The following is a 19,780-nucleotide window of genomic DNA, read 5'->3' on the forward strand; positions in this document are numbered from 1 at the left end:
GTAGGGAGTGGAGCCTGTGATGAAGATAAATTGTTCTCAGGCAAAGAAGCAAATATGCCTGTTATTTTCCACTTCAGAGAAACTGATTTTCTCCGTCTACTTCTAATACTTTCACAAATCCAGCAATATATACAAATCATCCATTACCCATTTTCTCAAATGGACAGTACTGTGCAAAAGTCAGAGGCCTTTCCTTTCATCCATTATTTGTTTATTTTATTTATTTTTGTGTTAGCGGTTATTTACCATCAAAACTGCCACTATCAGATAAACTACCTGAAGCAAGAAATCCACAGCTTTCTGTCCCTCTTCTGCTGTAAAAGAAAACTGTGCTATGAAAGGATGTGTAACTGTCAAGAAGTTATTACTCATAAAAGGAAATGGACAAAAAAAGAACATTTGCAAATCAAAAGATGAAGATGTTCTCAGTACAATGTACTGCCACCACAAAGGCCAGACCTCAACATAACTGAGTGGGTTTAGGAGTACTTGTAACATGAGAAGCAGAAAATGCAACCAACTTCTAAGACTGAATTTTGGAGGTGTCTTTAGGGATGTCTCCCAAAAGGAATGGCAATTGCAATAAAGGGTGGAAACAACAAAGACTGAACAATTTGATATTATAATTGCTTATTGATGTTTCTGTGGTAAATATGGTTTCTGCTTTTTTCCCTGACACTTAGAATTTAATAACTTGTATTTGACGGCTGATTTCACTGGAAATTAAAGAAATAAAGTACTATTTTTTTCTGCTGAGTCGTCTATTGAAGCTTTAAGTCCTTTTGCTCTCTGTGTCTTTCAGATCCTGGCAGTAGCCCTGGAGAACGCCGCAGTCAGAAACTAAGTCGGGGATGCAGAGGCAGTGATAAGAGTTCTAGTAGAGTAAATGGAAGAGGCTCGGGCCGCCGCATTCCTCATCATCTCAAACCACAAGGTAAAAACCCACTAACGAACATACATGTACTTTTATCACCCCTGTAGAACAAGCCGCAACTTGCTCATAGTAACCCACGTTATGGTTATGTTTACAGTTAATATTGAGCCATGAACATGAACACCACTAGCTATGTATACCGTAAATAGAAGACCTAGCACTGGGAATATATACTCATGGTGCTTAGGATAAACCTGTTCTCATGACATTAAGTATCTAAACCTTAATTTCTAATCTACATATAGATTTTTTTTTCAGAAGTCTGTAGCCAGTTCTTTGGTTGATGAGGCATAAAATTTAGATGTATTGTGTGATTTCAGCAGGTTAAGAAACAACCAATGTGCTTTAGATGTGCCAGTATTTGAAGACAATTAAATGTAAATCGGCTAGACTGCATTTGTATTTATTGAACTTGAAAGTAGGTTGACTTTGATTTGATGAGCTTGAATGCCGACTGGCTCGACAACCCATTATTCGGTGCTTAACATAATCATAAAGGTCCTTAAGGCGTGAATGAGGCCAGGCGGATTAAAGGTAGTTATTTAGCATTGCCATTGTGGCTTGATTGCTGTAGAGTACTGTCCATGGATCAAGGCTGCATGTACAGTAAAACGTAGTGTACTTTTTGCTGTTAAGCAATAAGGTATTCATCACCCTCTTTAAAAGCTCACGCACCTGCCTACAAATATAACCTCAAGCTCAGTAACGAAATACTGAGTTTCAAGTGAATGCACGTTAAATGTGAATACACATTAAAGCTGGATTGACTCCTGCTCTGGACAACTGAATGGAATAGTAATTGTAGAAATGTGTTCAGTAGCTGATTGACAGTTAGAGAGATTGTATGTGATGCACCCATAGCAGGAGGAAACTGCTTAGACTGCGAATGCCCTCACTCACCCCTCACTGTGCTGCTGTAAGGCATTACTGCCACCTTATGCTGGTTTGCAAACACTGCAATTGAAAAACAGAAAATTTCAGTGAATTAATCTTGGTCTAGGTTTTTCTTCCTCTTAATGAGTAATTCAACCAAATTATGAAGAAATTCTGAAAAATATCTATGATGTAAACAAAGTCATTCACAGTGGTTTGATGTGAAATGCTCCTTTCTAGAGAAACTTGATGAGTTGTCCACAGTGGTGGTGAAAGGAACTAGATGTCCGAAGTGTATAATGCCTCTAAAAGCTACCTCACAGAATACATTGAAATGGTCACAAATACACTGCCTGATGCCCAAGGCATTGTTTTAACTTAGATTTAAGAAATGAAATTTTTTCACATTTCAATTTTTTCGTGGCAAATTTTTCATTTCATTTTTCAAATTTACCACTATAGTAGCATTATCAAGGTGACATAGAAAACTCAAAAAATATATGAAGGGTCGCTGGTGTTAACATAAGAGATTAACATAAGAGGTACTTTTGCCCTCCTTTATGCACTTTACTGGTGTTAATGAACTGTGGTATGAATGATATTCATATATTGTCTATATGTCGATAGGGCTGCACAATATGGACCAAGAACATAGGGTTGCACACTGTGATTGCGATATACCTTGAAATATATTAAAAATACACTGAGAAAGGTGATATTGATGAAAGATTTTTCAAAATACCCACGGAAACACTAATCTAGAACTTAGAAAAAAATGGTACTGGGCTTATTTAAATTATTTACATTCAGCCTTATGCGATATTAGTATTACTAAGTAATGCAAAAATTGTTTTGTTCAGCAGAACTATGAGTTGTTTTTCTGTTGGCCTGACCTGCAGTGCCTCCAAAACCAGTGCACCTCCAGACTCCGGTGACAGAGCTCTGCAAGCCGCTGGGCAGAGCCCCGCCCTTCAGCTCCAGGATGGAGGAGGGAGGAGAAGGGGGAGGGGGGAAGGGCCGGGTGTCAGACCTCATCAGCCGCTTTGAGGAGAACAGGTATGCATGCACAACCAGTTTTCTTAAAACATAATTAGGAATTATGTATCAAGTTCTTATGGCATCTCTGCCATCTGCCTGATGTTTGCTCACAGCTACATATGGTCCACCTTTAAATCTTTCATTCACACGCACCACATGCTTGTATTTTTTGCATCATTCAACATGTTGACTCTTCTTAAAGTCACTTCCCAACCCAAAACTAGTCAATTGTTATGTTATGCAATATTCTGTAGGACAGCCTTGCATCAGTCAGCCTCTTTGGTTTGACAGAGTTGTCTAATTTGTTTTTTTGTATGCTCATTCATCTCAGTGTGAGATGCTCTCTCACTGTAATAACTAGCATGTATGTAATTCAGCCAGCAATGTAGAAATTGCGATTTGGAAATCCTGTCTGCTAGCGTACCCATGATGTACAGGCTAATACAGGTTCTGAGGAGTAATGTTCGCTATCTGGCACTACCTTCGAGATGCATCATCACATGTTTTTTTTTTCTAGTCTTTAAACCAAAGAATCTTGCTACAGTGACTATTGTGTCATTGCCGTAGGACGTGTTTCCCCTAATCATCATAAGCTGAATTGAATAGCAATTCAAAATGTTTTTAATACAAATCTGCACAGTGTCTTTGTCATTTTAAAATAATTCGACGCATTAAAGACATTTAATTTGAGAATAAGAGTATCACACATGAATATTTGTGACACGACTAGCTTTGGATTAATACCAGATCCCCTTGTTGATACCATTACTCAAACCTCCAGGTCTTTAAACCGTTTGTGGGCCACATTTTTTTGTATTGTTTTGTAACCAGAGTTACAGAACACGATGATTAGACGTTAAAAATGTGCATAAAGTGTTAAGAAATATTTGTTTTTTTGTTTACAATGCATTTTCAGGTGTATTGACTTTTCAAATTTCATAAGAAGGCAAGAAGGCAGTGTAAAGGTCTTTATTGTATGAAAGATGGTTTGGTTATCACCATTTTAGTCTGTGTCATGAATAGCATTGTGTGGTTGTATATGACACCTGAGAGTGGTTTGACTGCAGTCAGTTTATAGTCCAGCTCTGGTCACTGCATTTAATATGTCATTTCCACTCTAATGTAAATGGTAGCAAGGGTGGAGGGGGTTACATAAGCTGCTTTTATCATCCTTCAGCGCTTTACACTGATCATCATTTCCATTCAGTCACAAGCACATTTTTGAAAGGTCAAGATCACCAGCTTGTCAATATCACCTTATCGCAAGAGTTCCTAAATGTTGAAGTTAAGTGGTGTAATGAAGTAGGGGTTGGAAAAAAAACATTAGCTTGTATTTCATGATTATACAGGAAGGGTTTATCAAGAAGGAGAAGTTGGGTGACTCCCACTTGCAACCAAATGTTTCTCAAGAGAAAGATTGAGAAGGCAAGAGGTTTCAAATGGGTAGAACAGCTACAGTGTTTGTAGAAGATGAGCTTGAAACTCAGTATTAAGCTTTAGATGATGAAACCTAAACACAGGTAGGACTGTATCACAGCCTTACGTTTTATGTTCTGCCTCACTGTCTCTGACAGTCTAGTCAAGGTTCTTCTGCGCTCTGCTGGTGGAATTTCAGCTTGGAGGCCTTTTTCCGAGATGCTATTTTCTTCATCCTGTGTTCTTTCTGTGTTTCATGAGCCTCATTTCACCTCCTGTGATAAGAATTTTCTTTCTTGCTGCAAGCTAGCTGTCATACTGTCAGCTCTTGTGACAAAGCTGTTGCACGTACACAGAGTTTAAATGTAGTTTTAGGTCAGAGGCAGATTATTAATGCTTAGCTTATGGGTAATGCTATGTTTAATAGTGTGCCCAGGCTTTATTTACATGTATACAAGCTTTAATCTTAAGTGTATGAGACATAGTTATTAGGCAAGCTCTTGAAGAAGTCTTATCGTATTCTGAAAGTGAATGCAGTGCGTATATCTTTGGCACAATCAGAAAAGACTAACTGTGCTAGAATGCTAATAATGTGGTTAAAAGTTGCGATGCTGATTCAGAGCTACTTACTCTTTGTTCCCATTTTTACATTTTCATCTTTTTCATTTTTATTTTTTTTTTGGTTACCTTCCAAACTGACTCTCTTCTCAACTTCATGCTGTCAGGGCTGATGGAACAAGGTCTTTTGGAATCATCTGAAACTCTCAAAAAGCTATAGGACCTGATATCTACACTATAAATACACACACATGCGCACATCCTGTTTGTCTTGCAGGTCTGATGACTTTAGTTTGTGTAGGAGTCGAGCTCTTTATTGTGTCACTAGCCTCAAGAGTTCCTGTGGAGGGCTTTGTGACAGAAGCTGAAAGCATGTCGTACAGGTCTAGCAGCAGAGAGCAGTTAGCTACTGGGGTGTTCTTAAGAATGTAGCTTAACAGCGTTTAAGAGCTGTGACCAAAACCAAGAGCAGAATCGTTTGGGTGGGGGAGGATTCAAGTGTCAACAAAGTGGACGCTAGAAATGTAGAAGATTTACATTATTTCTGCATTGAGAATCTTATTAGAGTGCAGCACTATTTGCAAAAAACTCTCTTCAGTGTGACATTGTTTTTTCCCCCAATTAAAGCATATGTTATCATATGTCCAGTTCAAAATCTGGACATTACTGCTTGTTATGACTCTCATACTTTAGTTTTTGAGGGTTGTGGAATATTAGTCACTAATAAAAGGGGTGATTCATGCTGTTTCACTAAGGAGATGAGTCGGGTGAGGGTTCTTTCATCATAAAGGGCAGTACCTATAAATGTAACGTCTGTAGGAAGTCTATAGAGTGCTCCTGTACTGTACTGCACTGTACCACCCCCTGTTCTAGCAGCTCACCCTGTACTGAGTGTGTTTTACAGGAAAGGGCTGTCTGTGGGATGTGTGGTGCAGGTGGGCCACAGACTGGGAAGCAGCTGCAGGATGTGTATATGTGTATGTGCATGAGTTTTCATACATTTTCAGGACAAAAAGAAACAAAGAAAAACAGGGGTAGCTTACAATGCCAGGATTAACTACAATGCCAATTCCAATGAAGCTGGGACGTTGTGTAAAACATAAATAAAAACAGAATACGATGATTTGCAAATCCTTTTCAACCTATATTCAATTGAATACACTACAAAGACAAGATATTTAACGTTCAAACGGATAAACTTTTTTTGCAAACATTCACTCATTTTTAATTTGATGCCTGCAACACGTTCCAAAGAAGTTGGGACAGGGGCAACAAAAGACTGGGAAAGTTGAGGAATGCTCAAAAAACACCTGTTTGGAACATTCCACAGGTGAACAGGTTAATTGGAAACAGGTGAGTGTCATGATTGGGTATAAAGGGAGCATCCCTGAAAGGCTCAGTTGTTCACAAGCAAGGATGGGGCGAGGTTCACCACTTTGTGAACAACTGCGTGAGTTTAAGAACAACGTTTCTCAATGTGCTATTGTAAGGAATTTCATCATCAATAGTCCAGAATATCATGAAAAGATTCAGAGAATCTGTAATCGCACATGCATATACATTCAGCATCCGCTTGCCATAAAGGTACACTTGTAGTTCTACAGTTACAGGCTGTAGTCCATCTGTTTCTTTGAATAATTTGTTAGCCTCTTTTCAACCTGTTCCTCAATGGTCAGGACAACAACTGACCAAACATTGTTGGGATGGTGGATCATTCTAAGCACAGCAGTGACACTGACACATGGTAGGTCAGTTTATGAGTGTTGCACTGGAGATACTGTCCACTCTGTTATACACACCTACCTTGCTGGTCCACCTCGTAGATGCAAAGTCAGAGACTGTAGCTCACCTTAGTTGCACAGTTTGTGTTGGCATCTAGTCCTTCATCAGTGGTTATAGGATGCTGCCCACAGTACGCTCTTGGCTGGATATTTTTGGTGGTGGCCTATTCCAGAAATGTTATAAAGGAGGAGGCCGGTCACTGCTCAACACGGCAGTCACTTATGTCAGCCTATCCCAGCTGTCACTGGGCAGAAGGCAGAAGTCCAGCAGTAAGACTAATTTGTTTGTAAACTCCACTAACACTGCTGTGTCTGATTCGCTCTCTGCAACACATACAATAACATGTCACTAACATGTCGGTATATGATCCTTTGGGAGTCCTGACCTTTGATGAACTGTGTGAAAAGGGGCTAACAAATTATAGAGAAACAGATGGACTACGGTCTATAATTGTATAACCACAAAGTACTCCTATTTGGTGCATGTACTCGATAAAATTTGTGTAAATACAAAGTACCTAATAATGTGACCAACAGGTATAGCCAAGGTCTTCAAATTTGGACCATGAATCTAGTTTCCAATCCTTTGGTTTGTATTTACTGGTAGTTTTAATTGAATCGTTGGTGTTACTGACTGACCATCTAGTGTCATACCCAGTAATACACACTTATCCAGAATATGGATTCAAGGCCTCTGTATAGCATGTAGGACGTGTATGACCACATGCTATTATGTTGTCCTGACACTGTAGGAAAACAAGCATGCATGTACGTTTAAAAGAATCTGTGCTGCTTTATTTAGTGCACTGGCACTACTTTTTTGTCTCTTGAACTGAATACAGTGCAATACGGTTTAGATTTGAGGTCACATCACCCCCTTTTTAAAAGAACTACACTGGTTGCCTGTATCATTCAGGATAGATTTCAAGGTTCTGCTATTATTTTTTAAAGCTCAAAACAACCTAGCACCTGCTTACATCACAGAGTGTCTGTCTGTTTATGTTCCAGCACGTATTTAAGATCTGCTGATAGTGGCCTTCTACAGACACCCTCTGTAAAATACAGAAAACATGGAGAGGCCTCTTTCAGTTATTGTGCATCTAAACTGTGGAATTAAATTCCACCTTTTATTAGACGGTCAAGCTCAGTACTCACTTTTACGAAGCACCTAAAAACTTCTCTTTAAACTAGCATTTAAGTAAAACTGAATGTCTCTTCGTGTTTATTTTTGTCTTGTAATGTAATTTTCTTCATTTTCTTGATTCTAATTAAATACTAATGATCTCTTCTGTAACTATGTTTTATTACCTGTCTGTAAAGCACTTTGAGCTGCCACCGACATGAAAAGTGCTATATAAATAAAATTATTATTATTATTATTAGTAGTAGTAGTAGTAGTAGTAGTAGTAGTAGTAGTAGTAGTAGTAGTAGTAGTAGTAGTAGTAGTAGTAGTAGTAGTAGTAGTAGTAGTAGTAGTAGTATCATCTCTTCTTACACTGTGCTCTCCTGTCTGCTCTGTTGGTCTAAGTCAGGGATATTCAGCTCTGGTACTCACTTTTTTCAATGAATCTGTTAATTGTCCTGTTTAGTGAATGTGTTAAAGTTGCTCACTTTAAAAATTAGTTTCATGCATCATTTGTTTTCTAATACTTTGTTACTTGTCCCTTTGCCTTAATAACAGTCAGTCCTGTCAGGTAATGATTATATGAGTCGCTTGAGTTCCTGTCCATTTTAGCGCACTCTTCCATTAACTGGGTGCACATTCCACCTGCTGTATTGAGAATTACATTGAGGTCCCAATTTTCCATCTATCTGTTGAATCAGTCTTTTACAGACACTCTGCAGCTGTCATACTGGAATGTGGGAGTGTCAGTATTGTGTCACGCTTGGAGATGAAGCACATAACTAGCAGAAGAGTGTCATTAAAGGACCCATGTGCAGCATTCTCCTGTATTTAATTGTATTCATTTAGTTCCATTTATGGCACTGGTGTAATTTTATGTAGCAAAAACAGTCTTAATTCATTTTTACATGACCATTTCTCACTGTCTGTTTGTACCTTAGCGTTATTGAGGCTGTTTTTGTTACTGTGCCTTAAAGACTGGTATATGTAAAGAAGCTCTGTTCTGATTCCCCGGTGCTTTATTCAAAAAGCAGGCTAGGCTGAAATACTCCTTATAACTTCAGCGTGAGTGGGAGGGGCTAAACTGTAATGAGTTCACTAACTATATATATGTAAATGTGGTGGTTTTGACATCACAAAAACAATACATTCAAAACGGACTGGTTTTGAGGCTCCATATATGGACAGTGTAATTTTTAAAGTACACCATTCACTCCACACATCAGCACACTGGAGAGTGAATGGTGTGTATTAAAAAATTAAACAGTGTTAACATGACATCAGACATCAAATATTAAAAAAAAGTTCTATTGTTTTATGTGATATGTGCCCTTTAAGACAATTGGATGCTTAACCAAGTAATAGAGAAGAAATGATTCATCATAATCATAAGAAATCATCATTTTTTTGTCCATAGAGATTACCAAAATGTACTGGACATCCCAGATTTAAGCTCTTTGGGAAAACATAGCATTAAATTTTTAAAGCTAACTTGTGCTTTTTTAGGTACTTGTCTTTCTAGGGGCCACTTTTGAGCATTAGACAGTAAATGAGAGAGATGCCTTACTGTGTGTGTGTGTGTGTGTGTGTGTGTGTGTGTGTGTGTGTGTGTGTGTGTGTGTGTGTGTGTGTGTGTAGCCTGAAGTAGGCCAGCAGGGTATCTCTGGGGACATGGTGCAGCCGTGCCTCTCCTACCTCTCCTCTCTTCCCCTCTGCGTTCCTCCCATCCTCCTCCTCCCTTCTTTTCCTCCAGCCCCCCCCCACCCCCCCCCCCACCCGACCTGAACGCTCCCACGTCCTCCGTTAACACACTCACACACGCATGCGCAGTAACACACACTCAGATATACACTGTGCTGCCCCACATGATAGAGGAAGTTTGTGCTTCTACAGTGGTGTATTTTTAACCCTGACACACTCACATTTTCTCACATGCTCTCGCTAGCTCTCTCTCTCTCTCTCTCTCTCTCTCTCGCGCGCGCGCTAGCTTTTTCATTCTCCAGGCGGTTAGCAGGACAGGAGCTACTGAAACTGACCTATCTCTTGTCTGATTTGCTTTTCTCTCTCTCTTCTCTTTCTGTCTGTCTTGCTCTGTCCCTCATTTCTCTTTTTCTCTCTTCTCTTCTCTTTCTATCTCTTGCTCTTTTTCTCTTTCTGTCTATTTTTCTTTCTTCTTTCTGTTTCTCCCCTCTCTCTCTCTCTCTCTCTCTCTCTCTCTCTCTCTCTCTCTCTCTCTCTCTCTCTCTCTCTCTCTCTCTCTCTCTCTCTCTCTCTCAGTCACACAGACAGCAGGAGGGAGGGTTCTCCTCTAAAGCAGCCTGTCAGAACTCCTAAGAGCAGCCCGGTGCACAACAGTGGTCAGAAACAACCGGAGCCTAAAGAGCAGCTGCCAGACTCCAGCACAGTCAGCCCTGACCATGCTGACGGCCACTCCACCAACGGGGTGTTAGCCCAGATGGACAGAGAGAGTGGAGAAAGCGTACAGTGCACAGACGGGCAGCCACTGCTGAACGGAGATGTTGGGGAGCAGATCGTGGACGGGGACATAGATCTGTCTCACAGTCTGATTGAGACAGGTCAGAGAGAAGAGAGCGCGAACGAGGCCGGGAGTGAGAATGAGGCCAGTAAGGAAGATAAGAGTATGGAGCACAAGGTAGGTGTGCATCTGATGTCTTTGTGTCAGCAATAATATGTGGGTCATCAAAGGGCATTAAAGCAATAGTCACTCAAGGCTGTGCATAACAGTGATACTACTAGTGTGAAGGTGATGTAACTTATGACCTTGAATGGCCTATAGAGGTGGGCAATATGACAGTATTTATCTTTGTTGTGAAAAGATCACAATTTGGGCTTTTCTGAGGATTTTGTGAATACTGTCATTACCTAAATAGCAACTGCAGCCAGAGCATAATTAGGCCTGTTTAGCGCAGTGCAGTGTGTTAAAGTTTAAATAAAAATCTTTAAATGCGATACTGTTGGTGTTTTTATACACATTACTAATTAACCAACTAATTAAACCTTTGAAAAACTACACAATGTAACATCATGAAAATGTCTTCATGTGTCTAATACTTTCTTTTTAAACAGTAGGATAGGGTTGCTAAGCAGCATGTTCAGATCACTCAGCCAGTCAGATTGCTAAAGCAGAACTGTATTTATTCAGTCAAATGCTCCTAATTCTTTCATATTTTACTAAAGCTTATGTTTGCGTTTGTGTAAGTATTGCCTCAAGGCTTGATATGATATGCTAGGTTGATATGTTTGCTGGATTCTCTGGTGTATATGGTGTATAAAAATAATTTAAGCCGGTTGAGTTGCAGAGAAGGGACACAGTTATTTGACACCTCCTGCCCACTGGAGCAATGTGCTCTGCTGTACATCCAATTGCCAAGCCAGTATTAACTCTAGAGCCTCAGTCAGAAACCCTCAGTCATCTACTCTGTAAGAAGAGCTGCTTTTCCTCTCTGGGAGTAATGCAAAGGGCAGCAGAGCATTGCAGTGAGATTACATAAATATATAGCACCCTTCCTATTTCAGTGAAAATGACCTCATCTCCCTAACGCCATTTTTAATGTATGCTCAAACAGTACGATATGTGTTAAGGACATTTGCAATTGTGCGAAGTCATTCATAATGTGTTAAGGCATCAAAATGATTTTGAAGTTCTGCAAGCTGTGATTTGGCCAAGCAGCAGGACTAAGTGTTGTGTGGAGGTCATCTGAATGTTTGATGTGCTCTTGCTGAGAAGTTCATTAATTGATAGATTTTTTCATCACTAGGGGAAGGTGGACTGTTGCATTATTAGCAGAGCCAAAGCAGGAGCACAAGCAGCTTTTCTTACATTAAAATAAAGTAGGTCCTTCTTCTGTAAAGATATCATTTTGGAGATACGAGGTTATCAGCAATATATTATGCTTAGCTCATGTGCTTAGGGCTGGACTATGTGACAGTATGTATCGTTATTGTAATTATGTCATGGTACAATAGGCTTTTTCTGAGCATCATCAGTATGTGAACACTGACCAGCTGCCTGTTTCGTTAAAAAAAAAGACCAAAGTTTATCCTGAACTGGGTTTAGTTTTATTCAAAATTGTATTTACTCTTTCTACAGTATTTTTTAAATGTAGCACTACAGGGTATTTTATCTCAGTTCTAACTCATCAGATGTCTGAAAAATGAATATCATGGCATATCTTGTCACATGAATACGAAGTAGCTCAGTAATTATTTTTATTTCCCTCATCTACATGCACTACCGCCTCTAACAGTCCTGTTGGTTTGTGCTGTTCTGGCTGGACCTCTTCTCTGTCCCTGTTTAGCAACTAAAAGGTGCACCATTTGTGTCCTGAAGTGGCAGTTGTTCTAGGATTAGCTGGTTAATATTGGATTGAGCAATAGAATAGCATAATCATTTCATTGTAAATTACATCAAAGTCCTGATTTCTAAAAATGGCTTCATTTTGTTTTTTGCCCAAGCCTATGAAATGTGATCTGAGGGTAGTGAAATGCAATACTAGTGAACCAGTGCAGATCTTATAGTAATACACTTGAACTGTACATTATAGTCAAAGAACCCAAATATCAGATCTGTCCCTCCTTCTGTTTTTCTCTCTCTCTCTCTTTCTCTCCCTTTTGCCCTTCATTCCTCACTCTTTCTTCCTCTATATATACTTATCTGTCTATTTCTCTATCAACACTGGTCCCTCCTTTATTGTCTTTACTCATTTCCTCTCTCCCACCCTCTTATTTCCTGTCTGCTCAGACCTCTTCATGCCAGTTAATCGACAATAAATCATTCTTGTGACAAAAGCTGGACGCACCATTTTGGAAGATGTGCCGAGTTTGTGTGCTCTTCTGTATGTAGGGATATGAGAAAAGAGGTCAGAGGTCATGCTGTTTGCCTGTGCAGTTGGCTTGAGATTTGACTGCTTAAAGTGCTGACACTCAGAGAAGCGCTGTGCTTCGTCTTTCTACAGCAGGAAGTTCCCTCTGCAGGCCTCTATTGGCACAATGGCTCTGTGAATGTGGGTGTGTGTGTTCATTTGTCTTAGGGGTGTATGGGGGGATGTAAAAAGCTTCTGGATAACTACTCCAGTTGCTAACCAACATATACATGCAATTCACAGCAGCACACCTTACTCAGTAGAGATGTGTGGAATTGTGAAACTCAGCTACAGCAATGTTTACAGCTTCCATGTTCTGTACAGTGTCGTGTTTTACTGATGTGATGCACCTTGTTCAGTTAAGGGCTTGATTGTCAGCTATCATTGAAAATCAGTTCAGTTCAATTTAACTTGTATAGGACTTTTTACAGCAGTCCAGAGCCAATTCACAGGGAGCTTGGCCACCTTCTATTTCTTCTATTCTACCAAAGACTTGAGCACAAAATTCTAAAGGGAGACCTGTAAGCAAGCCCTTAATGAATGCATGTGAATGGAGGGAAATGGCTAAAAACAACCAAAAAGGCATGTTTCTAGACATTTGTGTGGGAACTTCCTTTATTTTTAAAGATTACTTCATGTGTTCTTTACAAATTTCTGTAGCTCAGTTGTTTATGGTACTAACTTGCTTTGAAATAAATAAATAAATATAGTAAATGTACATGAAAAACACAAAGTTTAGAGTACAATATCATGTGAAGTTAAAAGAGGGGCTTGGTTATTATATTAAGGATCACTTAAATAAGACAGTGGTTAATGTTGTGATCAGAACAACCGTTAGAAAGGCTCTGCTGGACTTCTAATTGTGTTCATAAAAGAACATAGGTAAGGAGAATGAATGGCAAATGAATGATCCAGAAACAGTTTAGAATTTAATGCAAGGTTTGTCAGTCAGCCTAATTTGTAGCTAATTACAAATCCTAACATGACTCAGGTGCAGTAGAGACAGAGCTGTGTGGTGAAGGAAGGCCTCCAGGGTAGGAGTTGGGAAGCACTGATTTTGAGCAACTTCAAAATTCAGCACTTGGGCTGCTATGTGGAATAGGAGCTCAATAAACTGAGAAGGAAACCTGTATGACTTGCACTCATGGTGGATTGTGATTAAGCTGGGCCTCCAGATGGGTTCACCTCTTCGATCTGTACTGCCTGGATGCAGCCAAGTATCTTCTCTATGATGCAGTGCATGAGCCACACATGAGCAGTCAAGACTGTTTATGGGGACCAGGAGAGAGGAATGGGGGGTCATCTATTTGATTGACAGGTGCAGTTCCTTCAAGGTCAGCTTTCAGAGACACTCTCACTGTGAAATTTAATCTCATTATTTTGACTGAATTCTCCCCATAAGAATTAGATGTGACCTTCAGGCCACCTGCGCCAACACGACTCGCCTGCATGAGTTTGTGGTCCACTGGAACCATATTTACCCTCACAATATGGTCAGTTTTATCTCTGTGAGTCCACCTGCACAGAGACAGTCTTTTGAGAACAGCAACCGTCTTATGGCTATAGATTCTGATGGTTATTTTTTCACTGTTTAGGAGACCAATGAGCAGAAGCTGTATAAGATTGCTAATGAGCTCCTGCAGACAGAAAAGGCCTATGTGGCTCGACTCAACTTGTTAGACCAGGTAAGTGCTGATGTTGGTGCCTTTAGTGTGTGTGCATTTTTTCCAAATTATAACTTATGAGTTAAAGAGCCATACCATTTTAGTATCATTACCTAATAGTTGATGAGGACGATACAAATGGGCTTCAGGCAGCCTAAAAATGTGGAAAATTGCTAAAAATATCTTGTGAGGTCCGTATATATCATGCATGTACACACATGCCCTCCTCTTGGCCATGTTGTGCAGGTGTTCTGTGCCAAGCTGATGGAGGAGGCAGGGAAAGGCACATTCCCTGTGGATGTGGTGAAGAACATCTTCTCGAATATCTCCTCTATCAATGCCTTCCACAGCCAGTTCCTCCTCCCAGACCTGGAGAAACGCATGGGAGAATGGTGAGAAATCCAGCTTTGCTCAACATCTTTTACTGAGGAGCAGTTTCTTCTCAGCACACTAGAACATGTTGGTTCACTGTAGATACAGCTAAAGCCGGACATGATGAACAAATTAATGTTAATCTGTGCTTACAGTGAGCTTTTTTATTGTGGTTTCTTGTACTGACCATCTCAGGGAGTCGACACCTCGCATTGGTGACATCCTGCAGAAGCTTACCCCCTTTCTGAAGATGTATGCTGAGTATGTGAGGAACTTTGATAAAGCCATGGAGCTGCTGAAACAGTGGACAGACCGCTCACCTCAATTCAAAGCCCTCATTCAGGACATCCAGGTGAATATTGTTATTGTAATATTGTTAGTGTGAGTTTCTTAATAATCAGTCAGTCAAGACATGTTTGGTGCCATGCCGGCTGCCTAAGTCATCATACACTTGCCTCAAACCATGTTGAGTTGTTTGAGTAATCTCAAATAGGCTTGCTTATAAAAAACATCTCGACTTAATTTGATTGGTGTTACGTGGTGTTAGCTACATTAGCTTCACAGCTCCAGCACAAAACTAAAGAAGCAAACATCTAACTCAAACATCTGTTGGCTGAGCCGCTTAATTATCAGCATTTATTTAATTAGGGGTCTGAATGTTTTGTGCCAGACTTCACTGGTAAAAATGACTAAAACTAGAATGCTGTTGGTATCAAATGCTGATCAGGTCTTCACGGTGTTCTGTTGTGTCCTGAGTTCAGAAGCAGGAGGTCTGTGGTAGTCTAACTCTGCAGCACCATATGTTGGAGCCTGTGCAGAGAGTGCCTAGATATGAGATGCTCCTCAAAGACTATCTGAAGAAGCTCCCTCAGGACCACGTGGACCACAGGGATGCTGAAAGTGAGTCCTCCTCAGAGTGCAATAAAATATGTTTACCTTCAGAAAATAAAAATGTCAGCAGATATATGACGTCTACTTTTTTTTAAAAGAGTCCTTGGAAATTATTGCCATGGCAGCCACTCATTCCAACACTGCCATTCGCAAATCCGTAAGTATAGTTATTTTCTCCCTCACTCTCTGCTAGTTCAATATAGTCAAATCAAAAGAGAGTGCAGTCTATTGCAGCTTTACAGATCAAGCTATAAATTAATGTTACAGCCACTCAATGCTTCAGGTCATTTCTTTCAGGAGAACTTGAAGAAATTACTGGAGATCTATGAGATGCTGGGGGAGGAGGAGGATATAGTGAATGCCTCTAATGAATTTATTAAGGAGGGCCACATTCTCAAACTGGCAGCCAGGAACACCTCAGCCATGGACAGATATCTCTTTCTGGTGAGCTCATATGGCTCTGTGTTGGTTTCTATGCCAGCATTTGGGCTGATTTTTTTTTTTTTTTTTTGGGTTTTGTTTTTTTGCTGAAAAACTGCAACTCATATAATGGTAAACCAAATTTCCCTTGCTTTAATTTTTAAACCTCTTAAGAAGTCAGGGCCCATTGCCAGGCCAAAAATTGTATTATGCTCTTCTACAACATAAGAATAGCTCAGCCAGTCTGCATTTGAAGTCCCTATAGTTACTGAATAGTGTAAGCCTTAGTGTGTAATAAGCTTGGGATTTTAAGGGTTAATGAGAGAGTTTGAAGTAATATGTAAATAAACGATTCACTCTCCTGTCCATACAGTTCATATATGGAAACCGTGCTGCAAAAACAGTCCTTTTTGAATTCACTGTCTCTGTGATGACACGAGAATTAATAATTTACATGTTTTCACCTATTCAGTCAACAGCAGTCAAGCCCCACCCCTTCATATTGATGTTGTAAGGAGAATTCATCTTATATAAGTCTTAGAGGCACAGCAACACAACCAGCCCTTTTAATTATATGGGATAAAGAGAGATTGGAAAATGGTCATGTAAAAATTAATTGTCATCATTTCTGGTACATAAAATCACACAAATGTAATAAGTTTCCCTAAGCGGAAAAATAAATTACAAAAAAATTCAGGATTTGGGCTCTTGTTCAATTTCAAAATTAATTTATTTACATCGTGCTATATTCAGAGTAGCATGGCAGCATTGATATAACACTTCATATCAAATAAGTCATCACAAAGCAGCTTATTCATTTCTGAGATTTAAGTGAATCTCTTACATGTGGGTTAATCTCTTAAACCTGTCTCCAGTTCAACAACATGCTGCTGTACTGCGTTCCCAAGTTCAGCCTGGTGGGGCAGAAGTTCACAGTACGTACGCGAATTGGAATTGATGGGATGAAAGTGACAGAGACATACAACGAGGATTACCCCCATACTTTCCAGGTGTCGGGCAAGGAGCGTACTCTCGAGCTGCAGGCCAGGTGAGTCTCATTGTGGCTTTTCTCATGTCATTCCCCTTTTTCAAACAAGCCACTGTTTGAAAATCACCTGTTCTCTTGCTTATGTTCTCTCCAGCTCTGAGCAAGATAAAGAGGACTGGATAAAGGTAAATAATTAACTCACTTCTATATCCTGTCTCAGTATCATTATGTAAAAGCCCTCTCTGAGAGCAGCATTCTGTGCTTTTCAGGCATTCCAGGAAACAATAGAGATCTTTCACCAAAAGAATGAGACGTTTAAAACAGCATCTAAAGAAGTGGAGGAAGTGTCGGTGAGTATCATTTTGTCGGGAGATCAGTAGAAAACTCGATTACTTCTTCATACATTAGCTGAGTTTAGTCATATTTAGCTTGAACTCTTTGATGATTGATTTTAGAGATGTTGTGTTTGTGTTTTGCTCTCAGATATCAGAGCTGGGGAAGCGTGCCCCTCGCTGGATTCGAGACAACGAGGTGACGATGTGTATGAAGTGCAGAGAACCCTTCAATGCTCTCACTCGCAGGAGACATCACTGTCGAGCCTGTGGTTATGTAAGTGACATGCTGACACAGCTTTTGTTTATTAATTTTATGCATCATTCAGTACATTAATGAAGGATTAACTCTCAGAAGTCTAAAATCTTTATTGCCATTTTGCTATATTATTTAAAAGTAATAACACAGTATAACAAACACACATGGCTTACATAGTTATGTAATCAGTTACATTTACAGTACTGTGGGAAGGTTTTAGGCATCTAAGCAATTTTTAAAACAATTTACCTCAGCAGTGAGTTTATCACAATATACATTAGAATAAAGTCATATTCATAATTCAAATAACCATAAAAACAACAAAAAGTAACAAGAATTTCTTGGGTTCATATTATTCCTTGACACCTTCACAGCCATCACAGAGACTTGTTAATATCATCAATTACATCATGAGCACAATTTACTGAAGCACTGATTGGTCAAACCAGGAATTGCTTTTTAACTACATATAATACTGTAATACTGGGCTTCCTTGAGGAGAGGTTTGAAAATGGTTAAACAAACACACTGACATCCAGAAAATCACATATTATATTATATTATATTATATTATATTATATTTTTATATACACACACACACACACACACACACACACTACTGGGGCAGTCGTGGGCTGGAGGTTAGGGAACTGGCCAGAAGGTTGCCGGTTCTATCCCCAGCGCCAACAGTCCATGACTGAGGTGTCCTTGAGCAAGACACCTAACCCCAATTGCTTCCCAGGCGCCATGGATAGGGTTGCTTACTGTGTGTGTGCGCTCACTAGTGTGTATGTGGTCTTTCACTTCACGGATGGGTTAAATATATATATATAAAATGGGTCTTGGGTCTTGGGTGCCTAAGATTTTTGCACAGTACTGTGTGTTCAGTTTACAATCTGTATTCAGAAGTTTTCATGAGTCTGCACAACTGAATATTTCTGTTTTTGATGTAAAAAATTGCTTAAATTTCTTTGCTTGATTCAGTGAACTAGGCGTGAGAAAGAATTCATATAAAATAACATACAGTACTGTGGAAAAGTCAGAGACCGCCTTTCATTTATTTAATTTCCAACTTTTCAGCATCAGGAAAAAAAAACGTCTTTTTAACAGAGGTTTACACAAAAGCCTCTGATACAACTAACTCTTCCATCCTTCCAGTCTTAAAACCAAGTTTAAAAACAAGTTACTGCTGTGTCTTTCAGAGAGCTGTTCCCAGAGATAACATTTACTAAGAGTAGCTTCACACAAGCAACTACCCAAACACACCTTAGCTGCCTTGAAATTTTCTTTCTTAAGTGCATCAAAAATGGAGATATTTCTGAGAGGATCACATACAAGACAGTGCACCTACTATAGGAAGGGGAAAGCCAAAGGGAAAAAAAGGAGTTTCCAAAACTGGGATTCAAAATATAATTAACAAATATAGAGAAAATAGAATTTGTAACAACCCTGCAAGACCTGGTAGACCACCTTAACTGTGACATAAACAGTACTTAAAGCTTTCATCTTTGAGAAAGAGGAGAACATCAAGCTCCACTCTTACTTCAGTGTTTCTGTCCACCCTTCCACTGTGAAAAGACAACACTACGAGTCTGAAAGGATGTAACTATCAAGAAGTCGTTGCTGAGAAAAGGAAATTGACAAAAAGAGGAACATTTGCACTAGAACTGTGAAACTGGAAATTTGAGCTGTGAAGTAAGGGTTTGTGGCCTGAATTTGTAAATGGGATTATTTGGATTGTGAAAAGTAGAAATAGCAACCAACTTCTCAGACTGAACTTTGAAGGTGTGGAAAAATACCTGCAGATTGAACTGAACTGAAAGCAAGTTTCCTGAAAAAAATGGAAGCCGTAATAAGTGCAGAATGGACACCTGAGATTAAGTGCACTCTTTTGGATATTTATTCCTCAGGTTGTGTGCTGGAAGTGCTCAGACAATAAGGCTCCTCTGGAATATGATGGGAATAAGATGAACAAGGTGTGTCGAGACTGTTATTCCATCCTAACAGGCCACACAGAGAGTGAGGAGAAAGAGGGCAAGAAGAAAGGCATTCTGGAGGTGAGTGAAGACACAAGATTACATACAGACGTAAGAATAATCATGTGTGAGAGCATCATGAGGTATAACAGAACACAGTGGGTGTACACACCACATGTGTATGAGAATTTAATCATTAAGAAGCATTTTTCTTGAAAGAGCTGAAGCTGTGATGCATTTGTGATGTGTGTTTTTGAAAGAACTGTGTATCA

General features: G+C 39.6%; 1 protein-coding gene across 6 annotated transcripts in view; it reads left to right on the forward strand.

Annotated features, from left to right (window-relative positions):
• Positions 1 to 19,780, forward strand: part of fgd4a (FYVE, RhoGEF and PH domain containing 4a) — a 69,980-nt gene that overhangs the window by 45,954 nt on the left and 4,246 nt on the right. For 5 of the 6 annotated variants that reach the window (XM_017685665.2, XM_037539714.1, XM_017685828.2 and 2 more), the window contains 14 exons: positions 803 to 934; positions 2,707 to 2,863; positions 10,001 to 10,376; positions 14,202 to 14,291; positions 14,517 to 14,662; positions 14,838 to 14,994; positions 15,404 to 15,542; positions 15,632 to 15,690; positions 15,831 to 15,977; positions 16,829 to 17,001; positions 17,096 to 17,126; positions 17,211 to 17,291; positions 17,425 to 17,550; positions 19,443 to 19,589. In XM_017685665.2, the coding sequence (XP_017541154.1) occupies positions 803 to 934; positions 2,707 to 2,863; positions 10,001 to 10,376; positions 14,202 to 14,291; positions 14,517 to 14,662; positions 14,838 to 14,994; positions 15,404 to 15,542; positions 15,632 to 15,690; positions 15,831 to 15,977; positions 16,829 to 17,001; positions 17,096 to 17,126; positions 17,211 to 17,291; positions 17,425 to 17,550; positions 19,443 to 19,589 (1,961 nt within the window). Of the gene's footprint in view, positions 1 to 802; positions 935 to 2,706; positions 2,864 to 4,251; positions 4,366 to 10,000; positions 10,377 to 14,201; positions 14,292 to 14,516; positions 14,663 to 14,837; positions 14,995 to 15,403; positions 15,543 to 15,631; positions 15,691 to 15,830; positions 15,978 to 16,828; positions 17,002 to 17,095; positions 17,127 to 17,210; positions 17,292 to 17,424; positions 17,551 to 19,442; positions 19,590 to 19,780 lie in introns of those variants that run through there. The other variant, XM_017685978.2, reaches the window with a different exon arrangement.

The sequence above is a fragment of the Pygocentrus nattereri genome, chromosome 7 (assembly GCF_015220715.1).
Source record: "Pygocentrus nattereri isolate fPygNat1 chromosome 7, fPygNat1.pri, whole genome shotgun sequence".
In the NCBI taxonomy this organism is placed as follows: Eukaryota; Metazoa; Chordata; class Actinopteri; order Characiformes; family Serrasalmidae; genus Pygocentrus; species Pygocentrus nattereri.